The sequence below is a fragment of the Engystomops pustulosus genome, chromosome 4 (genome assembly GCF_040894005.1).
Source record: "Engystomops pustulosus chromosome 4, aEngPut4.maternal, whole genome shotgun sequence".
NCBI classification, from domain to species: domain Eukaryota; kingdom Metazoa; phylum Chordata; class Amphibia; order Anura; family Leptodactylidae; genus Engystomops; species Engystomops pustulosus.
The window spans coordinates 97,016,453-97,040,606 of record NC_092414.1 but is presented as its reverse complement, the minus strand read 5'-3'; the positions used below and the strand labels follow the sequence as shown (position 1 = coordinate 97,040,606).

Below are 24,154 nucleotides of genomic sequence, written 5' to 3'. Positions count from 1 at the left end.
AAGAGTCATTGTTTCCTTCCTGAGGTAACAATCTGTCTATGCCGATGTGATTGGCAGGTGCACGAGCCGTTAGAATCACACAACTCCTATTACTCTCTGTGATACTAACGGCTTGTGCACCTGCACCTCCATCACATTAGCATGGACAGATCTCCACTGTAAACTAGAAACAAATCTAGAAAATGTTGAGGAACAGATACAGAAAGTATATTGGAAAATTGTATAACTTTTCCATGCCAACTTGCAGTCACAGAGTTACCAACGAAGAGATTTAGGAAATTTTCTTTACTTTTCCTCTTTCTACAACACCTGTTTACAGAATGTCTTAAATTCTCAGTAGAAAACGTGTGCAGGAAGGAATATTTTACTTCTGGGGGAAAATAGATAAAACATTAAAAACAAATCTACCAAAATCAAACATGATAAACAAGGGCAATTACTAATAGATCCAGGCACTGTGACTGGGGTAATCTTATATTTGTTATCCATGGCCTCCTTCCTTCTAAAATCAATTTTTTAAATTACGCTAATGAGTCCAATCTGAGATGTAGCGTACACTTTGCAGGAGCACTTTCCCCCTGCCACTGTGTGCCAAAACTTCCTCTACTACAGAAAGATTACATCAGAAAGAGGGAGTGGAGAAGTATTGGGAGAGCAGGAGAGAGGGAGACAGAAGCTACAACATGGAAAGGCTCTGGCAATGCACAGTCTCTGTGCCTGGGTCTATAAACAAGTGTCCCTGGTTTATCAAGCTTGAATTTGATGGTTACAGTAGCCTGGAAGAAAAAGTACAAACATATTTACCTTCGCTCCTTAAAGAAATTGGGCTTAATGGCAAGATATATTCATCCAAAGATAATGGTTGATAAATAAGTATATCAGCAGGTAAACTGGAGTTGCTAGGAAACAGGTTAAAAGCAATTAAATTAGTTTAAGCAATAGAAAAAAAAAATAGCATCATATTTTGAACTGTAACCAGCCTGGCACAAATCCCATACATACATACATACATACATACACTCACCGGCCACTTTATTAGGTACACCATGCTAGTAACAGATTGGACCCCCTTTTGCCTTCAGAACTGCCTCAATTCTTCGTGGCATATATTCAACAAGGTGCTGGAAGCATTCCTCAGAGATTTTGGTCCATATTGACATGATGGCATCACACAGTTGCCGCAGATTTGTCAGCTGCACATCCATGATGCGAATCTCCCGTTCCACCACATCCCAAAGATGCTCTATTGGATTGAGATCTGGTGACTGTGGAGGCCATTTGAGTACAGTGAACTCATTGTCATGTTCAAGAAACCAGTCTGAGATGATTCCAGCTTTATGACATGGCGCATTATCCTGCTGAAAGTAGCCATCAGATGTTGGGTACATTGTGGTCATAAAGGGATGGACATGGTCAGCAACAATACTCAGGTAGGCTGTGGCGTTGCAACGATGCTCAATTGGTACCAAGGGGCCCAAAGAGTGCCAAAAAAATATTCCCCACACCATGACACCACCACCACCAGCCTGAACCGTTGATACAAGGCAGGATGGATCCATGCTTTCATGTTGTTGACGCCAAATTCTGACCCTACCATCCGATTGTCGCAGCAGAAATCGAGACTCATCAGACCAGGCAACGTTTGTCCAATCTTCTACTGTCCAATTTCTATGAGCTTGTGCAAATTGTAGCCTCAGTTTCATGCTCTTAGCTGAAAGGAGTGGCACCCGGTGTGGTCTTCTGCTGCTGTAGCCCATCTGCCTCAAAGTTCGACGTACTGTGCGTTCAGAGATGCTCTTCTGCCTACCTTGGTTGTAACGGGTGGCGATTTAAGTCACGGTTGCCTTTCTATCAGCTCGAACCAGTCTGCCCATTCTCCTCTGACCTCTGGCATCAACAAGGCATTTCCGCCCACAGAACTGCCGCTCACTGGATGTTTTTTCTTTTTCTGACCATTCTCTGTAAACCCTAGAGATGGTTGTGCGTGAAAATCCGAGTAGATCAGCAGTTTCTGAAATACTCAGACCAGCCCTTCTGGCACCAACAACCATGCCACGTTCAAAGGCACTCATATCACCTTTCTTCCCCATACTGATGCTCGGTTTGAACTGCAGGAGATTGTCTTGATCATGTCTACATGCCTAAATGCACTGAGTTGTCGCCATGTGATTGGCTGATTAGAAATTAAGTGTTAACGAGCAGTTGGACAGGTGTACCTAATAAAGTGGCCGGTGAGTGTATATACACATTGGTTAAAGCATGCTTCTGACACTTTTTGCACTCTGGCCCATTGTATTCTTTAAGTTTGTACAGACCTGCATGCTCTACTTTTGAAAGTTATGCGCATGAAAAAACGCACCAAAGTCTATGGAGACAAATCAAAAATGCATTGCACGCATTCACCTACAAGTACAACGCAAGTGACATGCGTTTTTCACTGATCAATTGCTATATAATAGATGGACCACAGCGATGAGTCTTTTATTGTGTGTATTGCCTGGGTGTGGAAAATACACTGAAAACACAAAATAAAAGTGAGTGAAAAAATGCAAAATGCTACTGACTCCAAGCATAAGCAGTTTTCACGGTTGGATCTTCCCCTACCGATATAAAAACCATGCTGTAGCAGCGTGGCATCTGCCAAAGTCTGCTAAAATTTGTGCTGGTATAGTACAACATGGTTAAAGTAAGCAGGAGAAATTTGTCAATACTCTGAAGACCCCAAATTCAGAATGAGCTGAACAAGGACTGCCAGCTGGTAGACATACTGGAGAGTTTTAAACTGTGTAAATTAACTGAGTAAGTTTTAAACTGAGTTTTAAAACTGAGTAAATTAACCTCGCAACTATACGTGACATGTATGCTGCAGGTATTTGGAGAGGGCTCACGGGCACCACCAGCTTGGCTTTGTTAGCCCCCATGATGTCAGTGGGAAGCGACGATAAGTCTCTACGACAACCTCGGTTCTTTGCAAGATCTGAGGCTGTATGATTTCTGGCCATTTGTTGCAATGTGTCAGTGGCAATACAACAAATATGTTTACGATTTTTACTGTCTGTGCGTCAAAAAATGACCAAAGTATAAAACCGTCATTGCAGACATTTGGGAACTATTTTCCGTTACGGGGTTAAAGTCAAGTTTTCCACTTCGCCATTTTGCAACAAATAAAAAATTTTATAAAAAAGGTGATCAAAATGGCAGCATTGAAAACGTCATCTCGTATGAAAAGATCATTAGCTCCAGAAGATGGCAAAATTAATTTTTGGGGGGTACATTTTTTTTTCTATTTTAATGTTTGTGAATGTATTAAAACATTATAGAACCTATATAAATTTGCTTTACCGACCCAAAGGATAAAAGTACATTTGGGGCACACAGTAAAAGCTGTAAAATTCATGCAATTTTTCTGCTTTCCAGTAGACAGCATGGAATATTAAAAAACCGTCACTATTAAGTAAAATTTGTTGCACAGGAAACATGCCATCACGCAGCTCTTTACAAAAGTTGTAGATTTTGGAAGGTAGGGTTGCTAAGGGGTTAAATTTGTGGTATAGGCTGTTCTTTTCCCCATTCCAGTCAGATTTCTCTGCTGTCATTGCAGGTTCTATGTTTAGGAGAGTCAGTTCTCAACAGTCTAAAGCAGTTTGAATAACCAGTTGGGTCGAAATTTAAAAACACACACAATCCCACATTGTATCTGAAACAGGCCATGACAGCAAAAGTAAAATTATTTAATTCAGGAATGAGCCCAAAAGTTAAGAAAAATTTACAATTAAAAAACTCCGTTAGCCCTCCCCAGACGTTTAACCCCTTCGGATCGCAGTATTCTTTTGTTTATGTTTTTGCTCCCCACCTTCAAAAAGCTATACATTCTTTATTTCCTTTACAGAGCTGTGTGAGGGCTTATTTTCTGCGTAACAAATTTTACTTCTCAGTGACATTATTCTATGCCATGTACTCGGAAGCTGGAAAAAAAAATGCCAAATGTGGCGAAATGGGCGGAAAAACCGCATTTGTGTCACTTTCTTGTGAGCTCTATTTTTACGACTTTCCTTGTGCGCTCCAAATGATAGGTCTACTTTATTCTTTGGTTCTGTACAGTCACAGTGATACCAAATTTACATATGTTTTAGTGTTAATCTATTGTTACAGGTTTAATACAGTTGCAAAAATGAAAAAGTATGGAAAAAATGGCTTTGCCATCTTCTGAGACTAATAACTTTTTCATAACCAGGTGCTGCGTAAGACATCAATATTTGCGAGAGGAGATAACGTTTTTATTGAAACCATTTTGAGGACTGTGCGACCTTTTGCTCACTTATAACATGTTTTAACTTTTGTAAAATTATGTAAAAGCCGCTTTTTGGATATTTGGGGACTATTTTCTGTTATATAGTTCACCGCCAGCAATAACTGGTTTTATATTTTGATAAATCAGGCTACGGAAAAGGGGGTGGTTTGATTTATTTTTTTACTATTTTTTAGACCCTTGAACCCTACATAGTCTGATCATTCCTACCATATACTGCAATACAACTATATTGCAGTATATGGAGTTATTACATAGCATTCATTACAATGTGCCACTGGCTATAAAATGAATATAAAATAACTTTGGACATTAACAATTATAAGATTGCTTACCATGTAATTGCATCCACACCAAGCGGAATCCTCAAGTGCTTCAGCGATTCCCTCTTCTGACGTATCAAACATACTTCATTTTCCTCTGTCCTACAATACATATCATACCAATCAGCAAATGTAGAATATTGAAGGTCAAGAACATAATGAAATACATAACAACAAATAACGGGGCGGAAAAAATTGCCCTCCCATAGAGTAGTAATGTATTTGTAAGGTGCCCACGGATATCCCGGTCTCTGAATTGGGGGTTACCTTTAAATGGCTACAACAAAACCCTGTAAATAGTAAGCCATTAGAGTGGCTTTGAAGCAGCCAAGAGGCACAGTGCTTGGCAGCGCTCTTTAACAACTGAGTGTTAACGGTTTCTTGCTAACCTAGTTCTCACACCCACATACAATTTAGACAATTTTTACTACTAAGTTACAAGCTACACACATTGACTGCCCGAATATAACTGGCATAGCTAATTGGGTTTCAGGGGGATGTAATTTTGGCTTTGTTTTTTCAGATTTCCGGTGCTTTCTGCTTTCAAGAATAGTTAATCCAAAGACACAATATTAGAACAGGGAAGATAGGATCATTGCAATATTATTTAACACTAGTGTGGATCCATAGATGTTGCACCTAAGAGTGTGGCTAAATATCTATACATGAAACTAATTGTCCTAAAAGGGGAAATCCCTTTCAGGAAAAGAAAGCCAAACTATAAAAGTATACCAATGTAGAAAACTTTATTGCATACGATACATTGCATACCCCTCCATTTATGTATCCACTATCCTCCATATCCTGTCCGGTGATGCCCTGTTTTCCTCCTCTGCTGTCACCCTAATGTCAAGAATAGTGTAGTCTACTGCACTATTCTTTCCTGGGGAAAAAACAAACAAACCTGACAGACGCAAAAGTCTGGTCACATTTGCAGTGTGGCTTACATTAATCGATGAAGCACAGGGCCTTTATGCCGATGTCTCAGGAAATGCACACAGAAATCCAGTGGGTCACTGCATTTGTGCAGACATTTCCAATTGTTTAAGAGCCAATAATGAAGTCATCTAGTACACAAACAACATTTCATTCCACATTCTTCTGATTTTCCATAAATTGTTAGAATACAGCATCCATGGCCATTTAGACTTTTCCAAAACTGTGGTGCTTGAGGTGACCAACTCTGAAGAACTGCAGCAATTTCCTACAAATCTAAAGGACTGTGTCCAATTCCTAGTCACCAGCCTTGTGCAGTGAAGGATAAAAATGAAAGAGCAGCAGCAACAACTGCTTTCATTCTGAGATCCAGGTTGGGATGGTGGGGCTGTTAAAGATCCAGACTGTACCACAAAAAAGGGAAGTTAAACCTTTTTGTGTGGATGGGGTTTCCATTTCAGCTATAGACATGTGATTGATATGCAAACCCATTACAGTCAGAGCGGATTTCCACCTTCAAGTTTTTGAATGCCATAACCGGAGGCAGAATCACCTGTGTACTGTATCAACGCAAGGCACAAAACTTAAAAAGCAGAAGAACATATTCTGAAAACATAGAAGACTCTACACAGTTCTCTGCCATGTTGACCTGAATGCTGCAGATCACTAGAGACACAGACAAAGCCGTGTATGCAGCCCCAAACAGAATAGCTCCACTCAAAGCATCACTGGTCCACTGCTTAGCAGCTCCTCTTCCTACTCTTGCGCACAGACACCTTCCCTACAAATAACAGTGTGTAGAGATAAAAGAAGCTGGCTGACACCGACTAGTCTCCTTAGAGCTGAATGAAGCAATATATTCTCTAGGAAAGTAAAGAAGTCTGTGCACAGCCCACACAGGACTTAAAGGGGTTTTCCCATCTGGGCATTTACATTTAATTGAATTCATTTGCCTTATATAAACATTTCTTCAATTGGATGTTAATTAAAAAAATGTTCCTGTGTGAAGATAATTTCCCATAAATGTAGTCATGTTGTCCCTTAGAAACCAGATAGCTTCCTCGGATACGACCACGTCACACTATGGCAGCAGTGGCCAGACATGCGCTGTAGAGTCCTGCCGGACCACCAGGATTCGGCAATCATTACCACAGGACGGCTGTGCGACCTGCAGTAACTCCCAGACATTTTATATACAATAACCTTTTGTTTCTTTGTACACTCAATCCATCAGAGGTGGCCGGATCCAAGGAAGCTATCTCGTTTCTAAGGGACAACATGGCAACATTTGAGAAATTATCTTTACACAGGAACATTTTTTTTTATTAACATCCAATTGAAGAAATTTTTATATATGGCAGATTAATTAATCTGAATGTGAGTGCCCAGATAAGAATACCCCTTTAAGGTAACTGCTCACTACAAGGGAAGAGTGCATAAGAAAAATTCCACCTCCGTATTGCAAAGTTTACCATTATCACATTTAAACGTCCTAAACGTCAACTACAGAAACAACTTTCATGTTCTATCCTATTCTTTTCAGTGTTTCTCTTGAGTGGTTGGGCCGGATGTGGAGCAATATCACATATCCAGGAGTCCCCAGAAATGTTCAGGAAGAATAATGTAGGCCACTTACAGTCATTTTCATATACGGTCAAACTTCCTTCAAAAAGGTGAATTTTTGTCTCAAGGCGGCCATAATGTTCTACAATAATTTCCAATTATCTCTTTCATATGCACCAATTGGAAGACTGTGATATCAGTGTGATGTATCTGACAAGATCACACAGCTAGTTTTCTAAGCAGACACAGTGGGAGATGTATTAATGTGTTGGTCTTTAATCTGGTGCAGCAGATTGATTAATCTGGCGGATTAGAACTAGAAACCATTGTGTCTGATGTTGGATGATTAAAGAGAACCAGTTAGGCAAATTAACTCCCCAAAACTAAATACATTTGTATAAACTGTCATTATAAAGCATTGCCCCTATCCCTTCATTGTCCCTCTACATGCCTATAGATTTAAACATTTAGGTCCTAAAGCTGTATGCAGATCACCCGAGATGGGTCCAATGAATACGTTTCATATTAACCCCTTTTCCCCGAAAATAAGACAGTGTCTTGTATTCATTTTTGCTCCTAAAAACAGTCAATAGGTCTTATTTTCAGGGGATGTCTTATTTTTCCAAGAACAAGAATTTACATTTACAGCTGAACAAAAAATCTACTTCTCCAACATCCTCTTATGACCCTCCAAACTCTGAATTTTATGCTGTAATTCTTGTGACTCCATTTCTATTAGAATCATTGGAAACCAGTCTTGGAATTCCATGAATTCTTCCCCATGTCACAACCTTCTGCGGCATCTAGAAGATTTCTTAATATTAATGTATGGTGTGGGGGGAAGCTGCTGCAATGACCGCCACTAGGTCTTATTTTCAGGGGAGGCCTTTATTTCTAACCGGAGCAAAATTGTACTAGGTCTTATTTTAGGGTAAACAGGGTAGCTGTCCAGTTTATTCATGAGTGTCAGGGCACAGCCTCTTCCCCGCAGTACCTGACTGATAGCCTGTATAATGATGTGACACATCTGGTCCTGGCGTCTCTATGCGCTTCCTGGTTCTGGCAGCCATGTCCCCTGCAGCGTGCGTGCGTGCGTGTGTGTGTCAACTGTTACAGGATGCACCATGTGTATTGGAAGAGGGCACTCTGGGTACTTGTGTAGCTGATGTCTTTCTCCTCCTATACCCATGAGAGACACAGATATCAGCTACACAAGTGCCTGACATGCTGTGTCTCTCACACGTGTAAAGGAGAAGAGAGAGCAGATCAGGCAGTTGTGTAGCGGATGTCTGTCTCTAGCACACTAGCAATGGAGTTCTCATGCAGGAAAGCAAATTCTCACATCTCAATCCCCTAGTAATGTCAACGCAATAAAAGATAATTTTAACCCCTTACTTTACAGTGTTACTCAGTTTTATCGCCGTTTTAGCTCCCATTACTCCCCAGGCTGCTTAGTGCAAATTCCCAGGGTGTGGTCAGGGACTCTATAAGCAGACACATTATGACCCATCTAGTTCTGTGGGGTGACAATGTGGTTACATTATCAGGGCATAGGTTTATATACACTTTCATCTGGCTTCTGACATTGTACCAACACACTGACACATAGAAAGTGATGAGATGCATGATGCCCATTACATAGAGGCTGACAGACTTTTACACGAGTTACAGAGTTACATTTTTAACCCTGCTACATCTCAGATGTGTGCCTGCCTCCCTCTTCCCCCGGATCACTCATCTCCTTGTAGTTTGCAGCTCCTCTCTATCCTGGCAGAAAGTAATCAGCGAGTCTCTGAGCTCCATGCAGGGGGTGTGGCTACAGGCTCAGAGCAGAGACAGAAACCTCATCTGCACAATCTCTCACACATATCCAAGATGGCAGCCCAACCCCAAGCCAGAAGTTACAGGGTCGTGTCTAGGGGCAACTAAAATTGTGTACAGCAGGACAGACACAGGAAATGCTGTATTTTTGTGAATAACAGTGAATTAGAGAATGTGTTATTTTGTTATCTTGAGTACATATAAGAAACTTGTCTACGTGGGAATACCTCTTTAACTAGATAAAAGGTTGGTATGCGATCCTTGTTAAAGAGACCAGATGACAGGTGTCCTTTAATCTGGTGCAGTATAAAACTGGCTAATTGTACTTTGCAGCAAGCTAGACCAACTAATAGGAGATGTAGAGTATTGCATTTTCTTGTGCTCATGCTATTTTCTGTCCGGTCACGGCCCCTAGTTACAGAAGACATGCCCCATTTCTGGACACGTCAGAAAACTGACTAAAATTGGTATAAAATCTCAAAGAGCAGGTGATAATAGATGGTGGTGGCAACCTAATCTTTGAGGTATTGAAAAGTCCTCCCATGAAACAGGAATTGGTCCATTTTTATTGTGCGGAATCATGCGATGCAGCAACCTGCTAAATAGTTTACCCATGTATGTGAGGCACTATAGTGTTTTGTCATGGGTCTCTCTTTAGTTTCATGCAACAATTTTTTTAAATAAAAATGATACATTTTAAAGGGTAACATATTCATTGTTTACATCAAAGAGTCAAATTATTATAAAATTAAATATAATTATACTCAGGGCCAGTTCACAGTTCTTTAGATATTTTGAGCCAAAACCAGGAACACACAGTACAGGTGCAAGTTTTTCCAGCAAGGAAAGACTTGCACCTCATCTGTGTGTTCCATAGCTCCCGGTTTTGGTTCAATGAAGGGAATAAATGAAGACTTAAAGGAGTTTTCCCACGAAAATGCGGCGCTCTGCAATTTCCATTGGCTCCATAGAGATTAATGGAGCAGAATGGTCACGCGCGCCCGTCTGCTCCATTAGTCCTAGGAGCGGCAAGGGGTCGGTCAGATTCCTCATTTTCACAATTTGTGGGGGTTCTCAGCACTGAGACCCCCACTGATCAGCAAGTTAGGCCTGTCTTTGTGGGAAACCCCCTTAAACATATGTGAGCAGGCCCCAAGCATACTTATAAACTTTTAAGTAACAATATGCTATTCTGGCTGACAATGCAATAGGTCTCCGCTGTTCTAAACCCATTCCTCCTGGAGTGTGAAACAGGTTTTTCTTATTTGTGTGGGTTTCCTCCGGTCCTCCAGTTGGGGACAGGGACCAATTTGGCAATCTCAGTGCAGCGCTGCGTAATCTGTGTGCGCTATATAAAGGAATTATTATTATGGAGCGAGATGACTTCTATATAACCTGTTCATGTCACAAAATTACTAGGGTAGTTGATGTGTCCAATCTTCCGGTACTGTGGACGCCCCCCCAACATCCTTGGAGAATTTGCAATTATGACACAAGTCAGACTACATACATTGTGGGCCCAGCTCAGTTTTATGTGTTTACACAGCTTTTGATGGCTTATGCTCATACATTCTCTATATGGAAGTCTGCTGAAGCACAGGTACAGTATAATTCAACCAATCGAAATCAAGCATTTGCCATTTATACACCTGCAAAAAAAGATATATACAGGAACACGCATCACATGCAATTGTTAATATATTGGCATTGCATAGATCGAATTCAAGGCTTCTGCCAATGTATCCAGGGCTAACCAAAGTAACTCTTGAGAAGTTGATTCTTACTTCAGCTATCAGAGAAGAAGAGAAAAAAAAAGCTATAATGAGCTGCTTGTAAATTAAAGCATGTAAGGTCTTCCACACTCTTGAGGATCTGCTCACAACCGATGGAGCGTTAAGTGCGAGGAAGTCTTCAATTATCATCAAGAAGCTCATGTGTTGGCCTGGTTAATGCCTGCAAAACAGATTTAAAACCCGCTGTAGTAACAGACTTAATATCTGAATTTCTTGCTATAATAATAAAGTAACACCAATATTATGGTAGAATCTGAATAATCATAGCTTTATAATAAAGGTGCTGAAAATGCGGGTGGCTCAATATGCAACTTAGCCCTACTAAATCCCAAATTATGAAAATGGCATAATGAACATATAGAGATGCCAAAATATTGCAGATACATGCAATATACATATTAAACATTCTGCATGTCCAAACTGACCAGAATTTTTCATTTCCACCATGTCTCAAGGTGAGACTGGGCTCTGGCAGCCTCCATGGTTACATGTACATTACAGTGGAATTTAAAATTAAATGTATCCAAAGTTATACCACTTCCACTTTATGGTTAAGATGTTAACTTCTTAATCTAAATCAATCTGTTATCTCCCACATAGATGCGGACAGAAGCCTTTACATAATACATGCCAAAATATTAACATTTAATTAAGAAAATGGGAAAATACAACGCAACTGATTATTCCTTTAAGCAAATGAAATTATTATATGAAATAATGAAAATAAGCAAAAGCACAAACTTGTTTGTATGTAAAACATACTTCTAGTTTATGCATTTCCATGAACTTATATGGAATATGGTTGTTAAATCCACAACTTGATCAGAATCTGCATTCAAAGAACTGAGGCATGCAAGTTCTCAGAGCATCTCTTGTACCCTGGTTTTTAAATTTAAAAAAAAAAAAAAAAAATCTCATTTGCAAATCTCCTAAATCCTTTTTTACCCTTAAAAACAAAGGCATAGGAAGTTTAAAGCAGATCCTGAGGGGGGACACAGCAGTATGTCTGTGTGTTTGGTTTACAATCCTTCATCCAGCAGGTAGATGTCCTTTAACCTGTTAAAGTACAACTGTAAAGTATAAAAACTTTTGCCTAACTCTGCAGTAAGCAAAAATAAGCAACTCTAATTTACTATAATTAGCCATCTGAAGGTGTTTAGCTGCTAGCAGAGGTTTTACCTTGCCCCTCAGGCTAATCTCCATTTGCCATGGGAAACCATATAGTACACCTAGAGACACGACAGGAGGCTTGTTGAGATTGTCTGTAGGGCCTGTAGTGATGTCATGAGCATGTTACTCATCACATGCTTCAGGCCGGCCTATTATAAACAAGCTGTCCTGCATTTGAAAGTACTTCGTTTGATTAAAAGGACCTGCAGTTATGTGACAAGCATGTGACTCCTCACATGCTTCAGATCGGCCAGTTACAAACGTGATCTCTTCTGGTTTCAGTGAGTTGAGCTGATGTCACAACCAGGAAGTGCCCACCCACATCAGAATAAGATGAATCTTAGTTTATATACACCAGATATATCTCGGGCTAGGAAGAAGCCAATATCATGATACAGGTATCGTTGGAATCAAAGGCTCTCTCCAGCTGTGCTAACACAATTTTTTGTCAGCAACTTTACAGTTATGACTTGGCCATTTTGCACCTTCCCAAGACAGCACCTTTATTCAAATCTGACATGTGCCACTAAAAGTGGTTACAATTTATTTTCTTCTGACATGTCAAAACTCATGTTAGTTGGGAGACCAAACGGAAATGTGGCAAAAATTCTGAAGAATTTTCTATTCATATGAAAAAGCAGAACATTAAGTTTTGCAGTCATACCACCAAAATAGCCTGATAACCAACATGTCTGTTATAGGTTAGCATGGCCTTTTATGTGGGCTCTCATTTTTGTAGGAAGTTAGGAGGATTAGAACTTTCATGACTGATGCCTGAGCTGGCAGAAAGCCAGGTAAATTTTATATTCAGATATTAATAAAACTAACTTCGAGATTATGTAAAAACATGTCTGATAAGGATTTAGGTCTATTGGAACCTGTCAAAGAGTGCACAGGTGAAAGGTTCCCTTTAAGGGGTCATCATTTGAGAGAACTGTTTTGTTCAGTGGCATCATCACAGGCCACAACTTAAATATTTTTTTGTGATTTATTTTTTAATTAAAAATGTGGCAAGTTTTTCTTTTTATGGTATTCACCATGCAAATACAATAAGGTTCAGATTTATTGTACCGATTATTACAAACACAGAGATACTAAATGTCTTTTTAAAAAAAAAAAAAACCTGACTTAAACAATTGTATTTAGGGAGGCTGCTTCTAGATGGAAATTTACAAGAACCCAAGTAGAATATATGTAGCCGGAATGCTTGACCCCGGGTGAGTAAAGGGTTACAACCAGCGGAGAAGAGTATTGAAGTCGTATTCTTATCTGGGCTTTCATGTTTAATTTATCTGCTGTGTACATATTCTTGGATATAAAAAAAAAAAAAAAGATGATTAGATTTATGGGAAATTATTGTGTTGTCCCTTAGAATGAGATTGTTGACCTTGCATACGACCACCGCTGCTGGAGTGATTGCACAAGGAAACAAATGGTTTTTGCAACGGAAATGGCTGAGAGTTATAGCATGTACCACAGCTATCCTGTGTTAGGGAACAATGAATCCAAGTGGTCAGACACCAGAATTGTGCATTTGTGATCGCATCCAGGGGCAACTATCTTATTTCTAAGAAACAACATGGCTACATTTATGAGATCGTGTTGATGAATTCAATTAAATGTGAATGCCCAGGTGGGAAAACCCTTTAACCTTTCTGGCAGCGCAAAATTGTAGTTCACGTGTCCCAAAAGCTCTGAGCTTGAGTGTGAGAACAAGCAATTGCTTCAGTTTTATGTAAATCAACACAACTGATGTGGCGGAGACCATGTTATTGCAGTTACATTTGTTTTCACATGTTGCACAATTTTCTCAATAAGTGACTTTTTTGGGACATTTGCCAATTGACTCCACTTTAGCCTACATACGGCAGATTCATCAAGTGAATCCAGATTTGTTAGATCACTTCATCAGGTGTGACTTTCCAAAAAGTCACAAATTTTGGCAAATTCATTAAAGGGGTTTTCCCACAAAAGAAAATTCAATCCCCTAGGGATGTTAACACAAAGATAATTTTAACCCCTTACTTTGCAATTTTACTCAGTTGCATTGCGGTTTTAGCTCCCACCATTAGCTTCCCAGGGTGAGGGTGGGGCATCTCTAAGCAGACACATTACTGTATTATCCATCTATTTCTGTGGGGTGATAATGTGGCTAGATTACAGGTAGTCCCCAACTTAAGTACAAACCCAAGGAACCTATCCGGTACGCAAGTTGTATGCAAGTCGGAACTGTATATTTTATAATTGTAGCTCCAGACAAATTTCTTTTTGTCCCAGTGATAATTAGATTTCCTACATTTTTTGCTGTAATGGAACCAAGGATTATCAATAAAGCTTCATTACAGACACCTTACAGCTGATAATTGCATACCGACTTTGGTGAAGCCCTCTGAATGCTCTACTAGAGGTCACAGTGAGCAGAGGGATCCGTCTGTAAGTCTGGTTTCCTTAAGTAGGGGACTGCCTGTATTCGAGTACAAGGTGTATATGCACTTTCATCTGGCTACTGATATTGTACTAACACACTGACAGAGAGAGAAGAGACAGATCAGAGATGCATGAGATTATTACACAGAGGCTGACAGATCACTACACTGTTACACTCTGGACTCTGCTAATTCTCACTGACATGTGCCTGTATTCCCCTGCCCCTAGATCACTTATCTCCTTAGCCGCTTTCTGCTCACCATGTGCTGACAGGCTGTGAATCAGTGATTGTCTGTGAGATCCGTGCAGAGGGTGTGGCTACAGCCACAGAGCATAGACAGACTCAGCTCCACAGTCTCATCCAAGATGGGGGCCTGACCCCAAGAGAAGTTTTACAGGGTTGTGTCTAGGCGAAACTGAAATTGTATACACCAGGTCTGATAGAGACAGGTTTCACTTATATCTGTGAAATGCTGCATTTTTGCTAACAGTGAATTAGAGAATTTGTTATCCCGAGTACAAATAAACTTGTCTTCGTGGGAATACCCCTTTAAAGTCTAAACAGGTGGCGCAAGAAGCCTGTTAAATGATAATGCCCAATGAGTTCACGGTTAAAAAAAATAAATATATTTTTTTATTTTAATTTTTTGTACACACACACACACACGAAAACTGGTCTTTGTTTGAAGAATACTTTAATGCTATTATAAAAATAGTAAAACTACCAGGTCTTTGCGGACCCTTTATGGTACAATATAACCTTAAGCAAAGGATTTAGGCCGGTGTGGAGAAATGATACACATTAACATAAGAGGGTTTGTGCACTTTTCATTTTTATAAATGAAGAAAATGCAAAAAAAAAAAAAAAAAAAAAAAAAAAAAAAAAAAAAAAAAAAAAAACAGTACCAACAATAGTATGCAGGACCAAAAGAGAATAGCTCATAAATCCTATAATTAGTACCAATAAAGTATTGAAAATCTTTATTTGTACACACAAAGGCAATCAAAAACATAGAACATGTTAAAATCAACAAACAAACAAAAATGGTGGTTGTCAATCCATAATATACATGTATCATCACTGTAGACCTCCAGGTAAATACAAAATAGGGCTATACAATAAGTACAAGTAATAATTTTACCCAAAACGGGTGTTACACGCTACCAAGTACCTCACAAGCAACGTTCAAGCCCCTGACCAATTTTTCTAGGTACACTTGACAAAAGTCAGGGATTTTGTAGACGCATGGTAGTTACAGTGCATCAGCAAGGTCTCTCCTAGACAAATATTTCATAGCATACTGGAGTTTTTAGATGCTAGGTTGCGATTTTTTTCCACCAAAAACTACAGGTACAAACAAGCAGACAACATTTAGGGTTTTAGACTGTGCACCATCAAGGCAAATCCGTGTAGCAGATGAAAGACTTCGTATTACCATCAGCTCAGAACTGCTAAAACCAGCAAGACTTGGGTACACTTATATATGGTTTCTAAATTCTGGCTAAAAAGTGGAGGAATTGCATTCAAAGTGCCATACCAGTGACTATGCACAAGAATATTGCAGTGTAGAAAAACATGAGCTTGAGTTCTCAATTGATGTCGAAAATGTGACAATTTGATATTAAAGGGGTATTCCGAGAATATTAACCTCTGATAGCTAATCAGAAGGGTCAGTTAATAGGGCTCTATGGGAACCTGTCAGTATATGTGAAACTGTGGTTCCCTTTAAGGACCTGGAGTTGGTAATTTAGTCAGGAGTAATGAAGTCCTCAATGCTGAGAAATACAGCTAGATTCTTACTTCTTGAAGCCAAGAAGGGGCTTACATGGCATTGATGCGAACCAGATCTCTCATTTCTAAATTCACTTTGCATTTTGTTAATTGATTAAAATAAACCATTTAAACCTCAAAAGATAAGGAGATTTGAAAATAGGTCAGTTCTGTACCCATGTCAGAAAATGTGGACATCTGATCAACCATACCATAAGCGTGAAAAAAAAAAAAGCTCCCCACATCTGGTGGCTCTGCCTTTGCCATCAAATATGCTTTGACACTACTCCAGTCTAGTGGATCTGCACATTTTACCCCACCTTTAGTTTGCCATAACACTTATGTTTTGGCGCAGGGTTACTGTGCACTTAGTTCTATCTTAGGACAAGAATAGCAGGATGATAAATGTATAACAAGTCAGTGTTCATAGGAGGATAGGTGGTGTAACCACTTACCCCCACAATCTTAAAGTGAACACAACTATGAAACAATTGCTGCAATTAAAAAAAAAAAGGATGCTGTCATAAGGGACTATGGAGGATGGTAACAGGATCACAATGATAACCTTCTGTTCCATACAAATGAAAAAATTGAAACTGCACTGGGGAGCAAGCCAGTCTTTGATCATGGATTTTTCTTTTAATGTGCAATTTTCCTTGATGCAGCCAACTACAATGCTGCAAACTGGACAAGATCGGGTGCGTCAACATACAATTAGTTGTCATGAGTTCAGTTTTTACCCTAATATACACACTGAAATTTTAAAGATATGTTACTGAAAAGTCAGCACAAGACTGAATGCGTACTAGAGGATGCACAGTGCATTAGACAAGGAATGGAGCAGATTCCTGCAGGAAAGGGCCACCGCAGCTTTGTGATGAGGCCCAAAACAGCATATGAAGTTTTACAACTATTTTCTTTCATGCTTATTATTCCTCCAAGACACTTACGGTCATAACCGACTAGTGAATTTATTCATGACAAACGAATGTCCATGTCAATGCAATACGTGAAATCCTCACAAAAAACTACACTTAGAGGACTTGTCACCAGAATTTTACCCCTCACACCAGTAGTACCCGATTATCTGCCACTGAAGCACTGTAGCTTAAAGCAAACCTGTCATCAGGAATGTCATTTTTAGCAGGTGAATGGTTCCTATAGCCCATGCCATTATAATTTTTAAAATGCCTTTTTCAGCATTATTAATTGTTTCAGTACTTTATAACACTATTTTGCACTACCCAACAGCCTGCCAGCAACATGTGGCAAGTTCTGGTGAGGACCAGCTGCAACAAATTTAGCCTCAGTCTTTCCTCTCCTCCACACATCCATTGTAGTCCCTGGTCCCTTGATTGGAACCAGCCACTAGATCTTACCCCAGTAAACCAGCAGCCCCTCAGGTAGCGTTTGAAGTGTACTTACTATAATTCCCTGTTATGTGAAATAAACTCCTCAAAAGTTATGTGAAAATGAGCAGAGGAGGAGAGTCATATTTTGCCACCAGAAAACTGGATGAAGCGCCATAATAAATATCCCCCAAATCTGTAACTGTATCCCTGGTTCTATAACTCATAGAACCACAAACCTTATGCAATCTGAAAGCTGCATATTCATAGCTACTATAGAACTCAGGGGCGTCTAAAGTGACAGCCCCCTGTAGACTATAAACTTACCTCATCTCAGGCCAAATATGTCCCTTCTCTGCCCATTTTCATGTAAAAAGGGTGAAATGTCACACAATTCTAGAAAGGACATTTCAAGACCTCAGGGGGCTAGCCGCTCAATGGGGTGTTTTGGCACAGGAGACTTTACAGAGCTTCTAGGGCCTGTTGCTACCAAAATACACAAGGTAAAACCAACGCTTGATGGCTGCTACCCAACACTAGCTGTAGTTTTGCATGGCCAAAACTGCTGCTAAACTCCCTTGCATTTTTATTTTACTTTTGTTTAGCTTTAATTAGACCCTTTAGCCATGAAAATGAGAATATTTTATCACTTGTATAATATACTGTACCAACCAAACTATTAATTATTTCTTCTATTAATTATTTCTGTTCATTCATTTAACATGGTTTTAAAAGTTTTACAATTTGCTTACCTGTTATACCAAGGTGAACTTGTTTCAGAGAGGTTGGAAGGACAAGAAGCAATGACATCTCCAGTAAAACAGTTACGCCAACCACGTTGCATTGTCTGTTGAAATAAGAAAATATTTTATTATATACATTGTAAACATGACTGCTTTCTTCCAAAAACAGCTCCATACCAGATCATAGGTAGCATTTTGTAGTGCAACTAAGCTCCATTTGTTTCTATACACAATACTGGTACAAACTACGGCCAGGTGTGGAGGTGTGTGGAAATATTATTGGAAGAAAACACAACCCCTTTAAGCCCTTCACGGCTGCCATACAGCTATATATGTCCTATTTGCACATGCCTGGTGCAGAAAGGACGTTTATAAACATCATGACAAAAGGCCAATTTCAAACAGTGATATCTTCTGAACCCTGGCACATTTTAACTTAATCAAGATGTCATATTAAAGAGGACCTGTCATCCTTAAAAACGGCATTAGGAGCTGCTTACTAAAGTGCTACAACAGTCCCAGCAGTGTTACACTGCTAGCATTATCGGAAACCTCCAATACAGGCGGTCCCCTACTTAAGAACACTCGTCTTACATACCACCCCTAGTTACAAACGGACCTCTGGATATTGGTAATTTATTGTACTTTAGCCTTAGGCTACAATGATCAGCTATAACAGTTATCAAATGTTTCTGCAATGAAAATTTAGTGTTAATATTGATTTTTATGACAACACAACATTTTTAAAATACAATTGTCACAGAGGCCAAAAAAGTTCTGTCTGGGATTACAATTATAAAATATACAGTTCCGACTTATACAAATTCAACTTAAGAACAAACCTACAGACCCTATCTTGTATGTAACCCGGGGACTGCATGTAACGCTAGCAGACACTGCCGTGCTGTACACTAGAAAGGGCGGGATTAGGGGGACTGTCGCATGACGCAACTCCTAGTGCCATTTTTAAGGGTGACAGGTCCTCTTTTAACATGATTATGTATGGATACTTCACAGAATCAGGAGATATCCACTATTAAAGTTGTACTAAAAAGGTTTTTGATTTTTACATTTACCTTTCTATTTTCGCATTTTCATACTGCAACTTTAAAGGACACTTGTCATCAGGTCACTAACGAATTCTGTCACTACCTGTTGGAGCAGATCACTAGGATTCCATCCTTGCCTTTATCTAGTCAATTCATACTTTAATCATTCTAAAATAATCTTTCCTTTATTATGCAAATTAGGCTGTGCACATGGAGAAAGTGATGTCACACCTGTTACCCCCTCCCCTCTGCTCATGTGTGTGATGTATAGTAAAGCATTGCTGGTGTCTGTACTTTATCTGCTGACATACTGTGTCCTCCTATACACATCAGCTACACAAGTACCTGACATACACCATCTGCTATACACATGGCTGCATCCTGGAGCAGAGGCTGCCAGCACCAGAAAGTATAGAGGAGCCAGCACCAAGGAGTGTCCCATCATTATACAGGCTGTCAGTCAAGCACTGAAGGGTGGGAAGGGTTTAGGCTGTGCCTCCCACTCATGAATAAGCTGGATAGCTGAACAGGAATAAGATTCTCAGGTCATTTGCATACAGCTTTAGTACCTCATTGTTTAAGTTTGCAGGCATGTAGAGGGACAATGTAGGGATAGGAACAATACTTTCGAATGGCAGTTTATGAAAATATATTGAGTTTTGGGAGTTAATTTCCCTGACATGTTCTCTTTAAAAGTGGATACCTCTCATTATTAAGGGGTATTTTTTTTTATTATTATAAATGACACACAAATTGTGTTTCTAGGTGCCAGGGTTCAGGAGATATAGGAGTTTGAAATGTGCCTCCCTCCAGTTAATCGGAAAAATTACAAAGAAAAAAAAAACCTTAGTTTTTCCAGATATATAGTGTCATTTAGCGGCTAATTTATTCAATTTTTTTCTAAAAACTATCATATTTAAACTCACGGAAAAAGTAAAAATTTTTTTGACATGTTAAGCTTTTTTCAAAGATATTGTCATTTAACTCCTTAACGACATTTTTCACTCCCCACCATTTTACACAAAGAGCTGTGTGATGGCTTATTTTCTGCAGAATAAATTGCACTTCATAGTGACTGTATATAATATTCCATGGCATGTGCTGGGAAGCAGGAGAAATTTCCAAATGCAGTGAAAATTGTGAATAAACATTTCTGGTGGCCTTGGATTTTACGGTGCGCCCCAAATGACAGGTCTACTTTATTCTTTGGGTCGGTACGATCAGGTGGATAACAAATTTGTATAGGTTTTAATGGTTTCATATATTTACAAAAATTAAAATCTCCTGTACAAAGTTTTTTTGGGGGATTTTGTCATCTTCTGGCACCGCCTCCTCATGAATACCTCAGACTGCTTTAAGCTGGGCCCCTCGTTAACAGCACCACGTACTGCAGCGTTTGCTACCTTTATTGGAAGGTTCAGACAAAGCTAGCAGTTTAACAGTGCTACATCTGGGTTACTGCTAGGACCTGCTTACTTTAGCAAGCAGAAAATAGCTGGCTTATACAGGGTGACAGGTCCTCTTTAAATAGCAGAACTACAAAAATTGTCTTGCACATTTAGAGACCAATGCCACTCAGTCACAAAAAGGGTTTTCTTGTAACAAAAAAAACACACTAATATATATAAGCATGAATTACTGTTAAAATGAAATAACTATTTAAGCAACTTTAACTGGGGTTTTAATTTGCATAAGTTTTCATATCAGCACCGTTGTGCCAATTCGATAAATTCATACCCCATTTTCAATTTATAATAAATGTATTCACCTAAAACACGCCAACATATTATAAATTCCATAGTGATCTACATTTAATAAGGGGTTAACATACATTAGAAGAACAAAAATATAAAACTGCAGTGATCTGGAACAAGTGGAAGGGAGGACCCATCCTGTGATGGCTCACAATCTATGTGGTAAGGTAGAAAGAAACAAGGGGAGGGAGCCGAGTGCAGTTATTAAATGTTGTAGGCAATACTAAACAGATCATATTTCAGGTTACATTTGAAGGTGTGGGAGGTGAAGAACTGCTACAAAAAAAAAAAAAAAAATTAAAAGACTCACCTCCATTTCAGGCTCTTCTTTATGGGCAAGACAGTCTACAATAAAACAAAGAAATTAAAATTGAAGCACACCGGGAAAATAAAGCAGCCAACATGACAGAAGCTGGCTTAAATATAGAGCCAAACTGTCCTGTTTCATCACAAATTTAAAGGGAACCTGTCAGCACATTTGCACATATACAGCCAGACCTCTAATAATTGCCCGACACCCTTCTTTTAGCTAAAAATTGTTTGGCTTATAAGACAAAAGGTGATTTCTGTGAGTGTATTACCTTGCATCAGAGGAGGGCGTGTCCTGCTGAGCAGGCCCCTCCCACCTAATCCTCCCCATGTCTTATGCCTCCTTACTGGTCACAGTTCATGTCATGTGACATCTCAGGTCCTTTAGTCTTAATAGCAAACAGTACCCCATGCATGTATCTTATCACATGAAGTCACATACATGGTGTATATTTTGCTATTCTTAGAAGGCTGTAACACAAGGCACTGTGTAAAAAAATTGACACAATATTTCCCATCTGCACATAGAGGTTTATACGTCTGTAGTTGAACATTAGCAGAGGGTCCCCAAGTACAAGTACAGAGCAGGGATTTGAAGAGACACAGAGCCGTTAGTGAGATGGATGGTGGTTCACTGGTATCTCTGACTCTTCTCTCAGGCTGGCAGAGATGAGTCAGAAAAGCTAATTTGCATACAAGAAAATGGCTGTAATTAAGGTACAGTGCCTCACTGGCAGCTAATTTCAGGTGATATAGGGAGGACTTTAACCCTTTTATCAGCAGACATTGTTAGTCAGGGTGGGGCAAAATCTGGTGACAGGTCCTCTTTAACAACTTGGAAATTTGTACAATGTAAGTGCAGCAGCATTACTGGGATTCACTACAAAAACAAACAAACAAAAAGAAATAAAACCATTACCGTTGTCCTTAGGTGTTCTTGTATTCATGCTGGTTTCTGCTTTCATACAGATTCTGCAACAAATAAAAAGTTCAGATTTATTCCTCAAACAACTAAAAAACAAACAAAACATTTCCACCATTTCCCTTAGGGTTCTGTCTTTAAGGCATTCACTTTAATCCAAAATACAGCTTTATTGTTTGAGTCAGTATGATCACAGATACCAACTTTATAGAAGTTTTATTAAAGATTATCTGTAATCAGACTTTTATACTAGTTGCTGGTAAAGGATTAATAGTTCTTTACATATCACTGGAAATTATCTGCCACTGAGGCATTGTACCTTAATCACAAAGGTTTTCCGATAAGCAAATGAGCAGGCATGAGTCAATTTATGAAGAGAAGTCACATTTTCTACAGGCTACAAATGAACCAAGCCTCTTCCTTCTGATTGACACCTCAGGCTCTCTAAAAGGGAACTTATCATCAGTAGCCCTTTTTCTGGCTCCCCCAAGTCCCCATAGAGAATAGTGTACACATTCTTTTGGCAATGTGTACACTATTCTCTATGGGGACATGGGAGAGCCAGAAAAAGGGCTACTGATGATAAGTTCCCTTTTAGAGAGCCTGAAGTGTCAATCAGAAGGAAGAAGCTTGGTTCATTTGTAGCCTGTAGAAAACGTGACTTCTCTTCATAAATTGACTCATGCCTGCTCATTTGCATATCGGAAAACCTTTGTGATTAAGGTACAATGCCTCAGTGGCAGATAATTTCCGTTTGTTTCAATTTTTTAGTTCCACTAGGATATTTGAACCCTAGGGGGTCTGGGCCCTCCAACCATATAATGCAAAACAGCTGCCGAATATGGAGCTTTTTCTAGTGAACTGTATCACTCAGCCTCCGATTAGTTTCTGCTCTATTATAGCCCCCTACATAGCACTGTCCTTAATGATTAGCGATTTCAGACTTCAATTGTCTTTAACCCCTTGAGTTTACCATGCGCGGCTCTCCTTCACTATGTAGCCGCGCGCATGGTAAGCGCCGAGCGCGTACCTCCCTGCGCCGGCTACAAAGTTAAAAAAGTGTTTTAAACCTCGATACCGCGGTTTAAAACACTAACAAAAATAAGCTCCGGCACCAGCTCACCCTGAGCTGGTGCTCGGTATTTTCTTCTGAAACCTGCCACTTCAAGTGGTAGGTTTCCTTTAAATTTCGCTTTTATTTTGGCTGTACAAGGGCTTGTTTTTGTTTTTTTACTTCCTAATGGCACCATATCATATTATGTGTAGTGTACAGCTCGAAAAAAACCCCCAAAAGCTAAATGCATTCAAATTGCCCAAAAATAGGCAGTTGTGCCGTTTCTTATGGGTTTTGCTTTTATGTCTATCACTCTGAAATCCAAGTGACAAGTCACCTTTATTCTATGGGTCATTATGATCTAAAATATAACAAATGTATATAGTTTATTATATATTAAAACATTTAAAAATCTAACAATTTTTTTAAAAAAATATACATCTCCATATAGCCAGATTCAGAGGCCCATAACCTAATACAATTTAACCTAATAAATTAGATTCTTTTTTCCAGGAACATCTGAAATTTTCATGGATGCCATTTTGGGAACCTTCAGATTTTTGTGAAAAAATTTGTAATTGACATATATGGGCTTTTCCTCCACATTACTTGCCCTAAATGAGACAATTGGGGCAAAGGAAGTCAGACAGGTTAGAAACTACCAGACTTAGATTACAACTCCATTATTAAGCAAAATTCCCAAGTGTGATCAATTCTGCTCATAGCTTTGTGTTCAATACCCATGCATATGAGTTTTTATGCATGTATGCCTAGCTGATTTTTTTCCTGTAGCTAACCATTATTCAAAAGACAGAGGGGGGAGGGAGGGGGGAAACGTGTTAAATTTGATGGAAATGTAGG

The 24,154-nt window shown here is 39.3% G+C and overlaps 1 protein-coding gene across 3 annotated transcripts in view; it reads right to left on the bottom strand.

Moving 5' to 3' along the window:
* Nucleotides 1-24,154, bottom strand: part of SCAF11 (SR-related CTD associated factor 11) — a 60,855-nt gene that overhangs the window by 10,325 nt on the left and 26,376 nt on the right. For 2 of the 3 annotated variants that reach the window (XM_072146845.1, XM_072146844.1), the window contains exons 6-10: nucleotides 22,237-22,289; nucleotides 21,319-21,353; nucleotides 18,215-18,309; nucleotides 4,645-4,734; nucleotides 805-899 (exon numbers count right to left, since the gene is read on the bottom strand). In XM_072146845.1, coding sequence (XP_072002946.1) covers nucleotides 805-899; nucleotides 4,645-4,734; nucleotides 18,215-18,309; nucleotides 21,319-21,353; nucleotides 22,237-22,289 — 368 coding nt within the window. Of the gene's footprint in view, nucleotides 1-804; nucleotides 900-4,644; nucleotides 4,735-10,736; nucleotides 10,897-18,214; nucleotides 18,310-21,318; nucleotides 21,354-22,236; nucleotides 22,290-24,154 lie in introns of those variants that run through there. The other variant, XM_072146846.1, reaches the window with a different exon arrangement.